General features: G+C 41.0%; 1 protein-coding gene across 1 annotated transcript; it reads left to right on the top strand.

Moving 5' to 3' along the window:
• The first annotated feature begins 5,285 nt into the window (after window positions 1-5,285).
• On the top strand, window positions 5,286-15,543 carry SLITRK4 (SLIT and NTRK like family member 4). Its single transcript, XM_056360117.1, has one exon. The coding sequence runs from the start codon at window positions 5,336-5,338 to the stop codon at window positions 7,847-7,849; it is 2,514 nt and encodes an 837-aa protein (XP_056216092.1). The 5' UTR covers window positions 5,286-5,335; the 3' UTR covers window positions 7,850-15,543.
• Window positions 15,544-18,232: the final 2,689 nt, after the last annotated feature.

Raw genomic sequence — 18,232 nt, 5'->3', positions numbered from 1 at the left:
ATTATTGATAACCCAGTTGTACCATTACCGAATGCCACCCTGTATGTGTCCCCTCGGTTGGAAAGTAGTGTATCTCACACTTTTTCTTCAGGTACCTCTCTTTGAAGAAAATCATGTTACTAAGCTATCTGCTTGTTAGCTTTTCCTCTCCTTCAGCTAAATGGAAGAAGGAAATATGCATGTTCCTCTGGCAAACAATAGATAGAGAAATAAAAGAAAAATCAGAGGACATGAATGAGGTTCCATCACAGCAAGAAATTTAAGAGGTTAGAGATGACAATAATGGGCATGGTGTGTAGCCTGAAGTAATCTTGTAAACTTTAGGGAACCGGAGCAGATAATCCAACGTGCTTTTTCTGTCTCTGTTGTCTTCCAATTACTAGCTAACATCAGGCTACACAGAAAATTTCTACTGATGGTGACAGAACTTCTAGCCAGATCTGAAAGAAAGGGGTACAACCAAGTGATTCTAGGATGTAACCCCCTTAAAGTGATTTATTCCTTAAGCATGTCATCGTCTTGGATCACAGCCTTGATCTTAAGCTTGTGCATATGTTATACTTCAAAATTATCCTCAGTTTGGTCTTGTTTGTTGTCCTGACGTATAACCCTTTATCTTTGTGAGTTTGGCATGTTTTAGGTTAGGACAAGTAGCTTAGAAACCCCTTAAATAGGATTTGGAAGAGGAGTTCTTTTTCATGACTGAAATTTAGAAATAAATATGAAAGTACGACATACTAAACCCTAATAATGAAACCGTATTGCATAACTAAGTTTCCTTCTCAGATAAATTCTACAACACCATAAACATATGTCATTGTTAATAGCCATTTATAATAGAAACATAGAGGATTATCTAGTTATAGTGCAATTTCAGTTTTCCTAAATATTTATTCACTTCATGGTTTGCTTGGTTAAAATATGATCTCTTACTATGCTTCTTGTTTGATCTTTGATTCAGTCTCCAAGCAGTTGTTTGAATGGTGGTGGGAGTAGCAATCTGTCTGATGTGTCTTTGATGCTGTCTGTGGGCTCTTTCACCTAATAAATAAGCAAGGAATTAGTTTAACATCCAGCTTAATGTTGGTAGTTAAACAAAACTGGCACCTTGATTTTTACCCCTGCATTTCTGTGCCTGTTGTTAAAATAGGCTTATAAATCAGATACCTTCCTAAATGAATTTTATTCTAGAACTTTGCTTTCTATTCTGTAAGTTTAAGTAGACCTTGAAAAATTCAGCTTAAGCTCTATGCAAATCCTTCTAAACTGGGCCCTTTATATACATGCATTCCTTTTTATGTGAACAGTACTTTGTTAATGGTTCAATAATTAAGAGAGTTTACATTTTAAAGACTTCAGGTTTTAATTGGTTGAATATTAATCACAGATCACTTTCAGTTCTGTTGTGATATGCAAATTATTGATGTCTCAGCTGCATTTGTTTTCAGGTATCAGTCTATCCGCATAATGCAAAATAACATTCTGCAATTATTTCAATTAGATGCAGTCAGCCTTTGGAGCCAGCTATTTATTTTATTTCTCTAAATGAAGAAAGCAGTTGCTGTTTTCCATTCCCTGGTGTTTACTGCCCAGAACTAGCACTCACAACTGGTATGTGTGCAACACATAAACAGTTTCCTAAGTGAATTATGTTAGCATTCACGGTAAAGGGACAAGCAGTTGAACTCCTCTTGCAAGATTTCATTAGGCTAACTGATTCTTCTGCCTTGGTAAGTGCTGTCACCTTGTTTAGAGGTATTCATTACCATTTTAAAGTATATTATGAAAAGTAAAGCAAACAGGGTTTCTTAATTAGCAGAATCTGTTTTGCACAAGTGCATAACATTAGAGGATTAATTTTTTTTTTTTCATCAGACTGCAGCTGTTACCTAAGCAGAGGAGGAATTTCACCTAACCGCAAAGAATGAGATACACAAATAGCTGTGTTGTCTTAAGACCGGGTCGGCTATGTCTCCTCACAGCGATTTTGTTCCATAATTGCAATTCACATTAAATGCAGCAAATGCTACCATCCTGCCCACTCAGTTTCCACCTCTACTTTTGTTTCAAGCCGGGGCGGGGGGGAAGGGGAAGATGAGGGGGAGCGTCCTTTCTTCTCTTCCCCCGCTCTGCTTCCCCCGGCCGCGGTGCGGAGCGGCGCGGAGCCAGGCGCTGGGCGGGCGGGGGCGGGATAGCCCCGTCCTGGCGGTGCCCCGGGCGGCACTTGTAGCTGCTGCGCGCCGCCCATGGCAGCCCCGCGGCCCCGCCGCTCTCGCCGCCCCGGGGGGCGCCTCTCGCCCCGCCGCGCCCGCTGGAGCTCCGCGGGGGCGCAGCCCGACAGCTCCCCGGGAGAGGTAACGGCGGCGCGGCGCGCCTCCGGGAGCGGCTTCCGCGGGTGCGGTGCGCTGGGGTCGCTCCTCCGGAGCGGCGCCTCCTTCCTCCCCGCCAAAGCTGCGTCCGAGCGCTCGGTGCGTGCGTGCATGTGTGTGTGTGCGAGTGTGCGTGTGGCGAAGGGGAGGGGGCTCGCTGCGTGCGAGGGGTGGGCGAGAGCAGTGCGATGGGAGCGGGTGCCCGTGTGCAGAGGGATCCTCTCCCCGCATGTGTGCGGGGGACCGCGGTGTCGGGGCAGGGCTCAGCGAGGCGGCTGCTGCATGCGGCGCAGCCCGCCGGCGTACCGCAGCGCCGGGCTTCGCCTCGCTCCGCGCCCCGGCGCTCGGCGCGGCCAGGGGGGCTCGCAGGGGCGGGCGCCCGGCTGCCCCCGCCGCTCGGTGCCTGCGCGGAGCTGCCGGAGGGGAGACCTCGCGGGGAGAGCGGCGGAGCGCAGCCGAGCGGGGCCGCGGCGACCCCGGCCGCCGAGGTAGGGAAGGTGCCGGGCTCGCCGCGGAGCGCCGCCGGGAGCATCGCCGGGGGCGGCCGGCCGCCCCGCCGGGCGTGTGAGTGCGGGCGGGGAGAGGGGGCACGGCGGGGCTGCCTTGACATTGGCGTTTTAATTTCTTTTAATTATTGTGAAGCTTTGGTTTCATTGGTGTAATAATTGCTGCTGTTATTTTAAAGGCGGCGCGGGGGGGGGGGGGGGGGCGACACGAGGCGGCAGCGGCTTGCTGCCGGAGCCTCTGCCATCGCGCTCGCCTCTCCCCGCCAGCTGGGCGCCTCCCGCAGCCGCGGGCCAGCGGCACCGGGCGTCGCGCTGCCCGCTCGCAGCCCTGCCGGGGGAGCGGGCGAGCGGAGGGACGGGGGCCGGGCGGCCCGGGGAAGGCGGCGGAGGTGTGGGAGGGACGGGGAGGGCAGGCTCTGCGCAGTGGGGCTGGGGAAGGGGGTGTGGGAATGTGCTGCGGGCTGGACTTTTGCAAAGGTGCCCGGGGTGGGGGGCGGTGATGAGCATTGGCGGCGGGGACCGCGGCGGCACGGTGGTGCCTACGGCCAAGGAGGGCGGGAGGAACGCGGGGCTGCAGTGCCGCGCTGTGCCCGCGCCCGGCCGGCATGTGCGTGCGCCGTGTGTGCGCCCGTGTCCCTCCTGTCTTCCCCCGCCGGGAGGCAGAGGGCGACGGGGCGACCACGACAGAGGGGAGCCGGCACCAGCCGAGCCGGTTGCGGCAAAAAATTGCGGTAGTGCCAGCACTCTTGGCCGGGCTCGCGGACCGGCCGCCAGCCCCGCGCAGCGCCCGCAGTGTGCCCGCTCGGCACCGGCCGGGGGCCCGGGGCTGAGGAAGAAGAGGGGACTGGAGCGTGGGCGAGGCAGGGATACGGGGGGACGGCGCCTGGGAGGGGGAGGGAGATGGAGCGGTGAGGGCGCGGGGACATACTTGGTCTTGCCCCTCTGGGCGCGCTCGCCGGGGTCGGGAGCCTGCGGGCATCAGCAGCGGCAGCTCCGCTCCCTGTTCTCCCCGCGGTCCCTCTCCGAGGCCTCCTTGAACCCCTTCAGGCATCCCTTCCCCTCATCCTTCCTCGCTTCCTCTCAGCTTTCCCTCTCCCTCTTGTCCTTCTGCCCTCCCTCCCTCAGCCCTCTCTGCCCTCCCTTCCAGGTCCCCCGGCGCATCCTCCCCTCCTTGCGGCTCCCTCCAGCCCGATTCTCCTCCCTCCAGCTGGCTCCTGCTCTCTCCACTTCCACCCTGGCTCCCTCCTGCCAAGTCGGTGCCTTCCCACAGCAGGAAATGAAAGGGACAAGTTGGGAAATGGGGGGAATGGGGAAGGTGGGGGGAGCAGTGTATTGATTATTGACTGGTTTGCTTTAAAAAAAAAAGAAAAGAAAAGAAAAAAGAAAAAAAAAGAAAGACACCAACAAGCTACTCTTTAACTCAGAGGAAATGCTGTGGCTCCAGTTCTGCGTAAAAAATGGCAGCTCAGCTGGCTGACTATATATGAAGGGTTCTTGAAAGCCACCTATGTACCAGTGCAGGGATAAGAGCACATTAGATAATGTTGTTGTTGTTGTTTTGTTGTTTGTTTGTTGTGTTTTTTTTTAAAAAAACAAGTTCTTCTCAGGTTTCAGTAGTGTCAGGATGGTGAACTGTGACTTTGTTTTGCCCTGCAAGCCAGGGTATTGTTATTCCTGGGGCTGGGGCTGTATGAGTGCATGCTTCTTCCGTATTTGTGTGCTTCCATTGCTCAACCAGAGCTGATCTTGTGTTGTGGATAGTTCATTGCATTTCTGCAATCGGTTTTACCCCCTATATTTATGTAAACTAGGTATCATCATTGACAGAAACAATGTGTGTGCATGCCTATGTATCCCTTGAGTGAATCCCAACAGTATAGTGATAATCTGTATGTGTTGATGCTGTAGATACATACATTGAGTATTTACTTTGCTTTTTGTGTCTGCATTTTCATCCTTTCTGTGTTGTGCTATGCCAACCCAGATGTTTGGGCATGTATAACACCAGCATTTGTGTTTATTATCCCTGAAATGCACGGCAACATATGAGCAGTGCAGGACTGAGAAGAGTAAATGTGCATAAAATTGGAATCTCCTTTGGTTATTTCACTTTGTTAGTTATGCATGCTTGGCATGTACAAGAGGTAGAAATATATTTGACAGACCTCAGAGTTATTTGTGTTTGTCTACAGAAATTTACATTCTGTATTTCAAATCATTCTAGCTCCCATGTATTTGTTTGGTTGTTAAAATCTTTCATGTTATTTTAAATTCAGTGCTTGTAGTTTATCTATAATCCTTGGCAGGTACAGTACCTCAGTGGTACACATTTTTTAACCCAAATGACGTTTTGGAACAATGACAACTGAAAAAAATGTTTTCTTTTTTTCTTTCCTTCTTTCTTCTTTAGATTCTTTATCTTTGTTCAGGAGCCTAAGGTTGCTTGCTGATCACAAGAAGATGTTTCTGTGGTTCTTTCTGGTTCTGTCATCTCCAGTTTCTTCTACAACTGCAGATGCTGATATATCTGTGGAAATTTGCAATGTTTGCTCCTGTGTGTCAGTTGAGAATGTACTCTATGTCAACTGTGAGAAGGTTGCAGTCTACAGACCAAATCAGCTTAAACCACCATGGTCTAATTTTTACCACCTCAACTTTCAAAACAACCTGCTAATTATTTTATATCCAAATTCCTTTCTTAATTTTACACATGCCGTGTCCTTGCAACTGGGTAATAATAAGTTACAGAACATTGAGGGAGGGGCCTTTATGGGTCTTAGTGCATTAAAACAGTTGCACCTGAACAACAATGAATTAAAGATTCTCCGAGCTGACACGTTCCTTGGCATAGAGAACTTGGAGTATCTCCAAGCTGACTACAATTTAATCAAGTTTATTGAACGGGGAGCCTTCAATAAGCTTCACAAGCTGAAAGTCCTGATTCTTAATGACAATCTGATTTCATTCCTTCCCGATAATATTTTTCGATTTGCTTCTCTAACCCATCTGGATATACGAGGGAATCGAATACAGAAGCTTCCATACATTGGAGTTCTGGAACACATTGGACGAATTGTCGAATTGCAGCTGGAAGACAACCCCTGGAATTGTACTTGTGATTTGTTGCCTTTGAAAGCGTGGCTGGAGAACATGCCCTATAACATCTACATTGGAGAAGCTATCTGTGAAACACCCAGTGACTTGTATGGAAGGCTGCTGAAAGAAACCAACAAGCAAGAGCTGTGCTCCATGGGGACGGGGAGTGATTTTGATGTGCGCGTTCTGCCTCCTTTGCAGCTGGAGCCCGGCTACAGCACACCGAATGGCCACACCACTCAAACATCAGTGCACAGATTAGTCACAAAGCCGCCAAAGACTACAAATCCTTCAAAGATCTCGGGGATAGTAGCAGGCAAAGCACTATCTAATCGCAATCTCAGTCAAATCGTATCTTACCAGACCAGGGTGCCTCCTTTAACTCCGTGTCCAGTCCCCTGTGTTTGCAAAACGCATCCTTCAGACTTGGGATTAAGTGTAAATTGCCAAGAAAGAAATATAGAGTCAATGGCCGAACTTGTACCAAAACCCCTAAATGCCAAGAAACTGCATGTAAATGGCAATAATATTAAGGATGTGGACACTACAGATTTCCTTGAGTTTGAGGGGCTGGATCTGCTACATTTAGGCAGCAATCGGATTTCAGTGATCAAAGGAGAAGTTTTCCGCAACCTTACAAATTTACGGAGATTGTATCTCAATGGCAATCAGATAGAACGTCTGAGCCCAGAAATGTTTGCTGGGCTCCACAACCTGCAATATCTGTATTTGGAATACAATGTTATCAAAGAAATCCTAGCAGGCACCTTTGACTTAATGCCAAATTTGCAGTTGCTCTACCTGAACAACAATCTTCTACGAAGCTTGCCGGCATACATTTTTGCTGGTGCACCACTTGCTAGACTGAATCTGAGGAACAATCATTTCATGTATTTACCTGTAAGTGGCGTTCTTGATCAGCTAAAATCTCTTACACAGATTGATTTGGAAGGTAATCCGTGGGACTGCACTTGTGATTTAGTTGCTTTAAAACTGTGGCTTGAAAAGCTAAATGAAGGTATTGTGGTGAAGGAATTGAAATGTGAAACACCTGTACAGTTTGCTAACATTGAACTTAAGTCTCTGAAAAATGAGATCCTCTGTCCTAAGCTTTTAAACAAGCCATCTGCTCTGTTCACTAGTCCTATGCCCGCTGTTACTTTTACAACGCCACTGGGACCGGTTCGGAGTCCTCCTGGTGGCCCAGTTCCATTGTCCATCCTAATCTTAAGCATATTAGTTGTGCTTATTTTAACAGTGTTTGTTGCTTTTTGCCTTCTTGTTTTTGTGCTTCGGCGCAACAAAAAACCAACTGTAAAGCACGAAGGGATTGGAAATCAAGAATGCAGTTCTATGCAACTGCAGCTAAGAAAGCACGATCACAAGTCAAACAAAAAAGAGGGACTAGGTGCAGAGGCCTTCATTCCTCAAACCATTGAGCAGATGAGCAAAAGTCATACCTGTGGCTTAAAAGAGTCTGAAACGGGCTTCATGTTTGCTGACCCACCAGGGCAAAAAGTCATTCTGAGAAATATTAATGACAAGGAGAAGGATTTATTGCATGTGGATACCAGAAAAAGACTTAGCACAATCGATGAACTGGATGAGTTATTCCCTGGGAGGGATTCCAATGTATTTATTCAAAATTTTCTTGAAAGTAAAAAAGAATACAACAGCATAGGGGTCAGTGGCTTTGAAATACGTTATCCAGAGAAACTACAAGACAAAAAAAGCAAGAAATCTCTAATAGGTGGTAATCATAGTAAAATTGTAGTAGAACAAAGAAAAAGTGAATATTTTGAACTAAAAGCTAAACTTCAAGGTTCACCTGACTACCTACAAGTCCTTGAAGAACAAACAGCTTTGAATAAAATATAGGTCATACAATCTTATCACCTACAGAGGACATTTATTTAATGATGAAAGTGCCTTTTGTTGACTTTTAACTTCCAAATGCTCTATTATATTGGTAGGCATAGAGGCAGGTGTATCCAAGGGTGTCTGATTAACTGTAGCTGCATACGATTTGTCAAGTAGAGGAGAATTTCCTTAATAGAATTTCCTACATAAAGCTCATGCCCTGTGGAATTCTGTAGGGATACTGCAAACTCTATTGCCAAAGGGATGCTTTATACACGTTACACTGAATTTAACCTCAAGAGGCATATATGTTTTGTACCTTAAATGCAAAACCATCGTCTCCTTGTGATTTGTTAGAACAAACACAAGAAACCTGGTACTGGTATTTGTACCTCAGCTGGGTCCTTCATCCTGCACGTGGATTTAAGTTGGTGGAACTGGAGTAATCCTTTGATTTGTGGTGTTGTAATGGCACTGTTTAAAGATTATCTGGAAAGTAACAAGCATGCAAAGAGAGAACATTCGATAGTATGTGTAAATTGGTTACATTTATGGCCTGCATCTTGAAACCACTGGAATTATAATGTTAAATTGTGCAAATATTTGTTTAAAATATACCATGCATTACATACCTATGAAATAAATTTGACCACTTGAAGCATACATGTCTATACATAAAATTAAAAGAAAAAAGAGAGAAAATAGTTCAACCTGACTTCTGCAGTATTTGTGGCACCTGAAGAAAACATTTGAGGTTTATGCAGAATCTGTTGTAAGACTCATCTCCAATTAAATCTAGAGTTCCTTCTCGGTTATGTGAAACGCTTGCAACCTCAACAGGTTGTCCAATATTGTGAAAGTGCTTACTATGTGAGCGTAGCAGAAATTATTTTTGTAATATAATTCATATTTATGAAATACTTTGTATACTAAATAGGAAAAAATATGTACTCCTTAATATGTATTTAATATGCCTGACTTGTTTTCCCGATCACAATGCATTAATCATTCAGTATAAATAAAAGCAGAACAATATACCAAACAGAAACCGGGGATGTGATGTATAGAATCATCCAGAATTAAGTGATCAGATATAATAATAATAAAATTGTTCTGTACTATTCTTGTGAAATTAGCATATTATCTTATTTCAGATTTGTTACCAATTGTGCATTTTAAAATAGATTCATTAGTTTTTTAGTATTGTGTCTCAGGCAGTTATTTGCCATCAGTTGTCTTGCTTTTCAGGGTTCTACAGCTTAACCTAAATAGTTTTCACTACAAGTATTTACAGAATTCATGGTAAGGGTAATATTTTAATTGTATGTGCATAAGTTTTCTGTTCTTATTATCTGTCTGGCTGCTGTCAGTCAGAAGAAACTGAATCAGAACAGTAAACAAAATGGCAAATCATGTCTATTTAAAACGACAGTGTAAAATGAATATAGTGGTCTCAGTTCAGAGTATTGTGTAGCTCGTATCTAGAGAGTGAAAACCTGCCTTTGTGAAAGCTGAATCTGAATAGCTAGGAAAAAATAGTCAGGAGAATGGAAAATCCCCACTGTATCTCATTGATAGATAGTACCTTGAGATGAGAATGGAGATATATTGGTAACATATCATACAACAGGTCTATACTATGAGATTAACAAAAGTTCTTTGACTTGAAAAGGAATTTTTTCATTCATTTAAATGAGCTTTGGATAAGACCATCTATCCCCTTTGCTTCCAGAACCTTCCCCTCCGCCTTTTATAATCAATACATAAATCAATTAAGATTAGTAGGATATAAACATGAATGTTTTTCATGAATGTGAAACTAGCAAGTATTATAGCAAGACCCAATCACAATACTGTGGAGAAGGCTGTGTCAGCTATTTCCATTATAAACCTCTAATTTCAGGGCTTTATGACTCTGCTGTGAAATTTGTATTCTGGAATGGTACCTGGCAAACAGCCTGCAGTATATTTTTAACAAAGGTAAAAAAAAAAAAAAAAAAAGGCAAAAAAAAAAAAAAGCTGCTTCTTTATTTAAGAGAAAGCAAAACAAAACATTTTTCTACTTTCAGATATTTGTTTATGCTCTTGTAACTTAGAAAGAGGGTCACTTTATTATTTTCCGCCATACTACAAAGTATATACATGACTTAAGATAATAAAATTATAACAGATAAATTAATGGCTGAGTTTCTTTCAAAAAGCTGCTGTTATCAATGCACAATAATTTACTTCTTTCAGGATGTTATAGGGATTTTCAGGACACGGACACTATGTGCATAAGCATTTCTAGCATAAAAAGTTCTTGGTTGACTAATGATTCGATAAGTGGCTGAGGCTTGAATAAGAACATTTGAACTTACTCTGTCAAGAGTCTGTGGATTAAGGAGTGTTGCACATGCACTGATATAACAGACTGTAATGGTTCCATCAGTAGGCTAAGAATATTGGGTCACTGTGCCTGCTCTGCATGGTGCTGCATGGCTTTCGGGATGTGTCTGGGTTTACTGGGATTTGCCAAAGCGTGAGGCTCCTGACGCACTTCAGTGCATTGTCAGAGACTGTCATGTCCCATACCCTGCTGAAAGGCATGCATTTAAAATATTAAAAATAGCCAATAAGCCAATACTTTTAAGTGATGGTAAAAGTGATATGCTTATGACTCATGTTGTCCTGAGTTAAGATAAATGATCATGCCTTCTTCAGGTAAAAAAATAATGGTGGGGGTTTGTTTGTTTTGTGTTCTGGGGTGGGGTTTTTTTTTTGGTTTGTTTGGTATTTTTGGTGGTGTTTTGGGGTATGGGGTTTGGGGTTTTGGTTGGTTGGTTGGTTGGTTTTGGGTTTTTTTTTATGAGATCTTCTATTCAGTGATCAAAAGAGGAAGAACTGAACCGTTATCCTGTACCATTATACGGGGTCGTAAACTGGGTAAGATTTTCATTGAGGTCTCAACCCAGTAAAGTGTTTAAACTCAGCCTAAATCATGTGCAGAGGTACTTATTCATGAGCTAGTAATTAAACACCTGCCCAAGAGTGAGGTTTAGATAGGGTTTTGTCATTGACTTCAAAAAAAGCCAGCTCAGAAACATTGTATATAATACACAGAGCCCAGCGACTCTTTTGGGATTATGCAGTTGAGCGTAGGTTCACCAGCATCAATAAAGGTTGCATAGCCTGAGCCTAGAAATGGTTCCTAAGTGTTTTACATATATGATGCAGTATGTAGGCATAATACTGTGAGTGAAGAATGCAGAAGTTGGCAAAATCACTATATTTCTGTGAAACTGTTACTTTGAATGACAACTTTTATGTCAGTTGATTTCCTCCATGTTTTGAAGCAGTGTATGTGTCTGCACAGCAGTTTTAGCGTAATGTTCATTCAAATCTATAGTCAGTCTGTCTGGGAAGGTGACTCTTCGGATGTGGCTTAAGAGATTTGTCTGTTCATTATATTGGTTTGAGTGGCCATGCTTGTAAAATGGCTGTTAAGACCCATAGACATAATCAGTGAAGGTGTTAATCTGTTGTCTTCATTGTATTATAAAGAAATTTCCATTTTTAAATGAAATCAATAGTGTAATCTTTTCTTCGAAAAAGAAAAAAATTGTGCAATTTTATCAGAAAGCAACTACCATGGTGCAAGAACACAAGACCATTAGACAATTTACATTTTGCATTTAGTGTTCAAGATTGATAATAATATAGAAATCTAGTATAAAAGTCTTTAATTATGTTTTTTAAAAAGCCATAATAATTACATAAATTATAAAAGGCATGGCCTTGTGAATAGTGTTAACAAATGTTTCAGAATCAACAAAATACATCCAGAACTTGATGGTGGTATAATATCTATAATATCTTTTGCATGATTTGTACATTGATATTGTATGAAATGAGCACAGTGAGATTTTTTTTTTTTGGTTGCATCCAAAGAGTTAGGAAGGAAATATAACAAGAATGTATTTATAATCACTCTATTTTGAAATAAAGTAAAGAAAACAAAATTTATTGGTTTTACCCTGCTTCAATCATTGTTGTTTTAGGTTAGTTTATAATTAAGATAGTTACTTATAATATCAAGTCCAGTGTAAAACATAGAAAACTATTGTTTATGAGTTTTGTTTGCCTTCAACAGCATCAAAATATTAGCCAGCGTTGACTTAAACTTTTGTATAAAATATTAATAAATTTGGTACTATTTTATTTCTGAAACTAGACTTTGTTAAGTGCCTGTAATGTTCTCCTTCAGATAATTTGTATTTAACTATAAAATAGTTAAACGGTAATGTTTTCTAATCACCGTGACAATTTGTTATTAATTTTTATGAATTGTCTAACAAAACCCTCCTGGCCTCTGTATATAAAATTGTCCCTCCAAATTCACTGAAATCCTTTTGCATTAGTAGCACAAGCAGAATTTAGTTTTTAGTTGGATTCTGAGATCTCCAACACAGAAGTATTAGAGGAACAATCACATGAACAATCACATAATGCTAGCGGCGTTTGGTTTCATTCTGCTCCCTTCTTATTAATCATTTTGAATAAGAGAATTGTTCAGAGGAAAGAAAAGTTAGTTTATTCTTAGCAAAAAGAAAAATATCAGTCCATGTAGCATTTCCATTGGTTAGGTTAATTTTATAAATCAAATTGTAAAAGACATCTTTAGGTAGTTTCACTTCCAAATTTAGATTTTGTAGTAAAAATATTTTACAAATCCTTATTAAAATCTTCATGAGAGGGGAGAAAAGCAGGGAAAAAATACATCTAGATTAAATATTCCCTGTTGTGTAGGATTTAACATGCATTGTAATGGTGGAGAATGAGAATCAGAATGTGCTACAGACTAGAAAATCAGGACCAGATATGGATTTTTTTTGCTGCCAGTTGCAGTGTAATGTTAAAAGCATTAATTAAAAAAGGCCCCTGTATGTATTCTATAGATTTTCTTTCTAAATAAAAACTCGAGAATCAAGAATAAGTATACATATATTGGAAATAATATGCCTGCACTGATTTCCTGAATGTAGGGGAACTTGACAGTTTTATGTTAATGTGTTTTTTCTTTATTTAGTCTTTATTTCTAACTGCAATTCATTCATCTTTATGTATTCTGATTGTTGCTGTGTTGAAAAATAAAAAAAAAATAGGAATGTTACTGCTCAGGCACAAACTCATCTCAGAAATTTACCAATGTAAATCCTGTCTAACTCAATGGGCTTCAATGGAATCAAATGAGCCTCACCCTAGTGAATGCAAAAGCTGAAATTTACCAGTATAGGTGAGGACCTGATTTGTCTGCCATTGCAATTAAAAATATGATAAGTCATTTATTACTTGAAATAAAATATAATATTGCTTTATGCTCTATCGATTTGTGTGGTAAAGCTGTTATTAGTTTCAAATAACCGTAGAGCAGAGCATGGAGTAGGTGGGGGTCCTGTGTCCATTTGATGTCAGTGGAACTCTACAATGATTCAAGAGTTGTGGGCATCCTGTAGTATCCGTAGTACAAAGCTATTTAAATTTGCTCTTTTAATACATAGACTTGGGATATACACCACATAAAAATGCGATCTTAACAATACAATTTATTTTCTCTCTATAACGGAAAAAAACTTACCTGGCTCTTCTTTCTCATTAAGTAGGGACTTTATGGCAAGTATCTTTACTTCACTGTTAGTTTTATTCATCTTCATTAGTAATATTTGAGATAATTTATTTATTGTCTGAAAACAGTACATTTTGATCAGTGTGTTATTTTTAAAATACCAGTCAGTAACAGGTTGATGGTGTGTTATATTGATTTTTCATTCTCTTGCTGGGGATTTTTTGCAGTCACTTAACACTAAGTTATTTCTTAAAAGCAAAAATAACAATCAGATAAGAAAAAGAGACCTAGCTGGTACTAAATCTGATTTTTTTTGTACGTGTGACCAGGAAGACTTAAAGTCCTCTAAGTCAACTCTGATGGGTACACAAGTGTTACACCATTGTCCCTTTGGTCATCGTTTAACTAGAAAACAACAGGTGATCTCTATATGGTTAAGTAGTCATTTTGCATATGTACAATAACAAGGAAGTCTTCTTCAGTTTCCCTCATCCACAAGCATTTCACTGCTTGATTTTAATGTCATGTAATTTCCTAGGACTGTGTGCACTATGGCCTTCCAGGGCATTCTTCATGCTCTCACTTCATCTTCAGTGTGCTCAGTCCCTTACAGCTGAATGTTTGTCTAGGCATTGGCTAACAGCAGTTTCCAAAGAGGCAAAGAACTAGGATCTGTCAATTTGCAAAAACCAGCTAAAAAAGGCAAATTGTAGGAGACTGTCCTGGATGGTTTCTGAGTCATGTCAGATGAGGTATGACCCAAAACTGGGGTAGGAAATGGTTTAAGCTTCTGTTAGCAAGATTCATGCTGAGCTTTTGAAGCTGGACAGTCACCATTTTTCATGACTCTTAAGGTGTACAGTGAAACGTAAATGTGATTCAGTTAATTGAATCCTGACAGTCTGTGGGCTAAAACCTGCAGACATCTGTACCCACACACCCAATCTAGGTTTTGGTGTCACTCTTCACTGAAGAGTCTTGGGCAAATTAGGTTAAACCAGATGTGATATCTGTTTCTTAATGAGGCTTTTATCTGAGACGTGGATGCATTTGTGTGTAGGGTGGATGCTGTTTGGGTATGGAGGTTAGTCCGTACCTAATGTTTGTTGAGCAGTTTCTTTGGTAGAGTCACTTTTTATGAGATACATTAGTGCTTATATCTGAATATGAGATGCTGCACAGTAAGTACATCTCAATGAGCAGAGTCACAAAGGGCAGAGTGTTTTGACAGATTTTGAGCTCTTCACTGCAAGAAACTACAGGAAACAATGTACCATACAGCAGATTTCCTTGCTCCCTGGCAGCATTTAATAGACTCTGTGAGTCCTTCTCAGCAGGGTATTATTCTTGTCTACACATCGCAAATAAGGCTCCAGGTCACCAGTCTGGTATATGTGCACTTTGTGTTTGCTTATACCCCAAAAAAATTTTGTGGAGAAGGGTGGGAGAAGAAATTGTATTTTTTTCCTGAAAAGCAAAATGGGCTAAATTTGAATTTTTCAGGATTGAAAAAGAAAAATACAGATTATCTAAAGAATGGTCAGATTGTTTGGTAATATCTGTATTTAGAAAGTATTTTACTAAAAGAGAGAGAGAAAAAGCAGTTTTCTATTTTTAGCATGCAGCTTTTCAACTTGTTCCATTCTTGGGTTAGAATATGCCCTGGGAGACAAGGGACTCACATGTACAGCTCAGGGCACAATTTAGCTGCAAAGATACATCCTAAACATCTTGCTGCCTTTTGTGTGGTAGAAATTAAATGCAAGGTTTAAAACGTTCCCTCTCTGCTTGCTTCAATGGAAGTCAGGTCAGTTGGTGTTCTTCAGGACCAGTCTTTAACCTCCTGTTGAGGTGTGTCTGCAATTCCATGAAGTTAGCAACAAGATTACAAATGTCATTCAAGGGGTGATGTCTTTGGATGGGGTTAACACTTTGAAGTAATTGGGGTTCTTAAGAGTTTCTTTCTTAAATATTGACATGTACTTGCACTGTTTTATCCTCATCTTTTCTTTTGGGATCAGTTCAATAAATTGGTAGTTTTACAAATGTGATCAGGAGATTATGTCCAAATGTACAGCAAAAAAACCTTTGCTTTTAATTCTTATGGTTTTCTAAGATGTAAATAAAGAACAACAACATCATGAATAACCTATATTTAAGATTTCTTTTGTTCAATGAAAATGACTTTTGCCTTAACTGAGTGAAATTCAGAAAGTACTTTGAGAGAATTGGGATACTGCCAACAAATAAGGTATCTATTCTGTAATCCTGTCAAGAATATAAGCTATGGAAGCACTAAGACATTTTATCTTTTCAGTACCTTGCCCTAGAATTTGGAGTTTCACTTTAGCTGTTGGAGTGATGCCAGGAACATGATTTTATGATTTTGTTGCAAGTGTCACATACACAGTTGGTAACTAGCTGAAGTAATGGTCAACAAGAACTGTGCGACGCATTCTCTCTGTGTAGCTTTGTCAAGTAATTTATACCCACTTCAGCATATGACAGCAAAGATAGTAAGGATTATATATTGTAAAGTGTGTTGGAAAGGATTCCCTTACATTTGTAATGTGCTTTCCAAATGAAGGCAATATGCAAATGATGAGTATTATCAGCATAAAATCCATTTCAAAAGGGGAATACTATTGTACTGTACATAGTACTCTGTTGTTCAAACTGAGAAATATCACTGAAAGTGAATAAGGTGGTTTTTCCTTTCTGTAGACTTTTCTTCTTCAACCATAAATAGACCTGTTTTCTCTATACAGAGCAATACAGCTCTGAGTCATATGCAAGGAAATATATGAGCCTAAAAAAGACAAAAAAAAATCCGTTCCCTCCACAGAGAACATCTGCATTGTAATAATAAAATCACTCATATTTTTCAATAACATTGGGACCTCTGGCAGTTTCTGCTTATGCTGAAAAGTTGAGGGACTGGGATGCGGAATTGGAGCTGGTTCTTATTTCGTTTCTCCATACAAATATTCCCTTTGACATTGCTCATGCGTGAGGTCAGTTTGCCCAGTGTCTCTCAGTGCCATATGGGGTTAAAGCAACAATGTGTTACTTCTGCAGGCATTTGCCATGGGCCTCACAAACAGGATGGCCCCAGAGACAACAGAAGCATGGCAATGACCTTTGCTAAGGGCCTTCTGTACCCTCTGGAGCACACCTCTGTGGCGTGGCCTAGAACATCTATGGCTTGGGCCAAGAAACAAGGTTGTAGCAGGGCTCAGTAGCATCCTTGTTTTGGCATTGTAGGGAAGCAGAGTAACAGGAGAAGAACAGCATCTCATAATCAAGGATGTAAGAGTTTCTCTCTTTGACTGTCTGATATGTCAATGGGCTAATGCGTTTTGCAATGGGAAATCTTCACTTCTGCATCCTATCTAAACTAAAGTTTGGGACCAGGCTGGAAGCGCTTGCTTGACCAAATGTGTTGCCCTCCACAGTAAAACTAGACCAGAATCTCTGTGAAATCTGTGGGATGTATGTTTTTTCCCTGCCCTGTAAACAGTGTACAGTCAAAATTCCATTAACAGCTTTTAATGATTCTGTAATGTACTACCCATGATGCCTGTTCACATGCAAAATTGTCATCTCCATGCAGTATTGCTAAGTGTAACTGGCAGTAGATGGGGATGACCACTTTTTACTTCAAAGCCTATTGTGATGGCCGGACTCAGGTTGTTTTGTCTGATAATTACATATGCTTCTGACATAATAATTTATTTATTTTCTGAATCACAACACTGTTTCTCATTAACAAAGTGAGAAGGCTTTCACCTTTCTTTCCTTACCCTTCCATGCAGTAGAAATTCTTTTTCCAACCCATAAAGAACAATGAAAAGTCTTCTACAGAAAACCCCACTTTATGTAATGCACTGAAGATGGCACTGTAGTTACAACTTCAACCTGAATGATACAATACGCTTGTGTTTGTTGCTGGGAATTTATGATTTTTTAATTTATTTAGCTCAGCTAACACAAAGCCAAAGGTCAGTTTAATGCAGCACCACCCGACACTGCTACTGTAATTAAGGCTGGAGAAGTTTTTTGTCACTTAGACTTATTTGCAAGGAGATTGCAACTCAACCCAAACTGTGTGGAATAGTTTATAGCAGATCTTTGTAAAAATTGTTTGTTTGTTTGTTTGTTTTGCTTGTTTGTTTGTTTTTGTTAAAAAAAACACAAGGAAGGTAAAGAAAATGCTGTTATGGATGTCACTTCTCCATGTCTGTAACCTTTACAGGCCTTGTTAAGGCACATTACCACTGCAGCAGGGCTCTAAACACTGAATGGACCCCAGGGGACAGCTGTAGGCTATTAGTCGCACTATACAAACCTTCCAAAATTCAGTTTCCTATAGAGTTTTGAGGCTTTTATTCATGTGAAATGGGAGCTTCAAGTTAAGAAACAACTCAAGAAACAAACAGAAAGAATGGCAGTGACAGGTAAGAGTCACAATTGGGTAAATTTTAGTAAGAATGAAGAAAAACAAATGTAAATCGACAGTTATATAGTTCTGAAACAATGCTTTTATCCATTTCCTAACCCACTACTTTCAAGCCCTTCACTCATACCAGGTGGGAGTTGAGGTTTGGTTTGAAGTATGTGAGTAACTGGGCGCCTGTGCAGCCATTACTCGCACAGCTGCCTCCATCATATCTGAGCTATTTCGGAGGGGATTAAAAATGGAAGCCTTACATTCATTTTAGGATTTGTCTTGCTCTTCAGAAGTCAGTGGAACTATTTGTGTGAACTGCCACCATGGGGCTTTTTTCAGGTGTTGA

Source organism: Falco biarmicus, chromosome 14, assembly GCF_023638135.1.
Source record: "Falco biarmicus isolate bFalBia1 chromosome 14, bFalBia1.pri, whole genome shotgun sequence".
Taxonomy (NCBI): domain Eukaryota; kingdom Metazoa; phylum Chordata; class Aves; order Falconiformes; family Falconidae; genus Falco; species Falco biarmicus.
Note: the sequence above shows the minus strand (reverse complement) of the source record. Positions and strands in the feature narration are given on the sequence as shown.

What these genes read in the sequence shown, in the direction of transcription:
- SLITRK4 (XM_056360117.1), top strand. Translation starts at nt 5,336, where the DNA reads ATGTTTCTGTGGTTCTTTCTGGTTCTGTCATCTCCAGTTTCTTCTACA.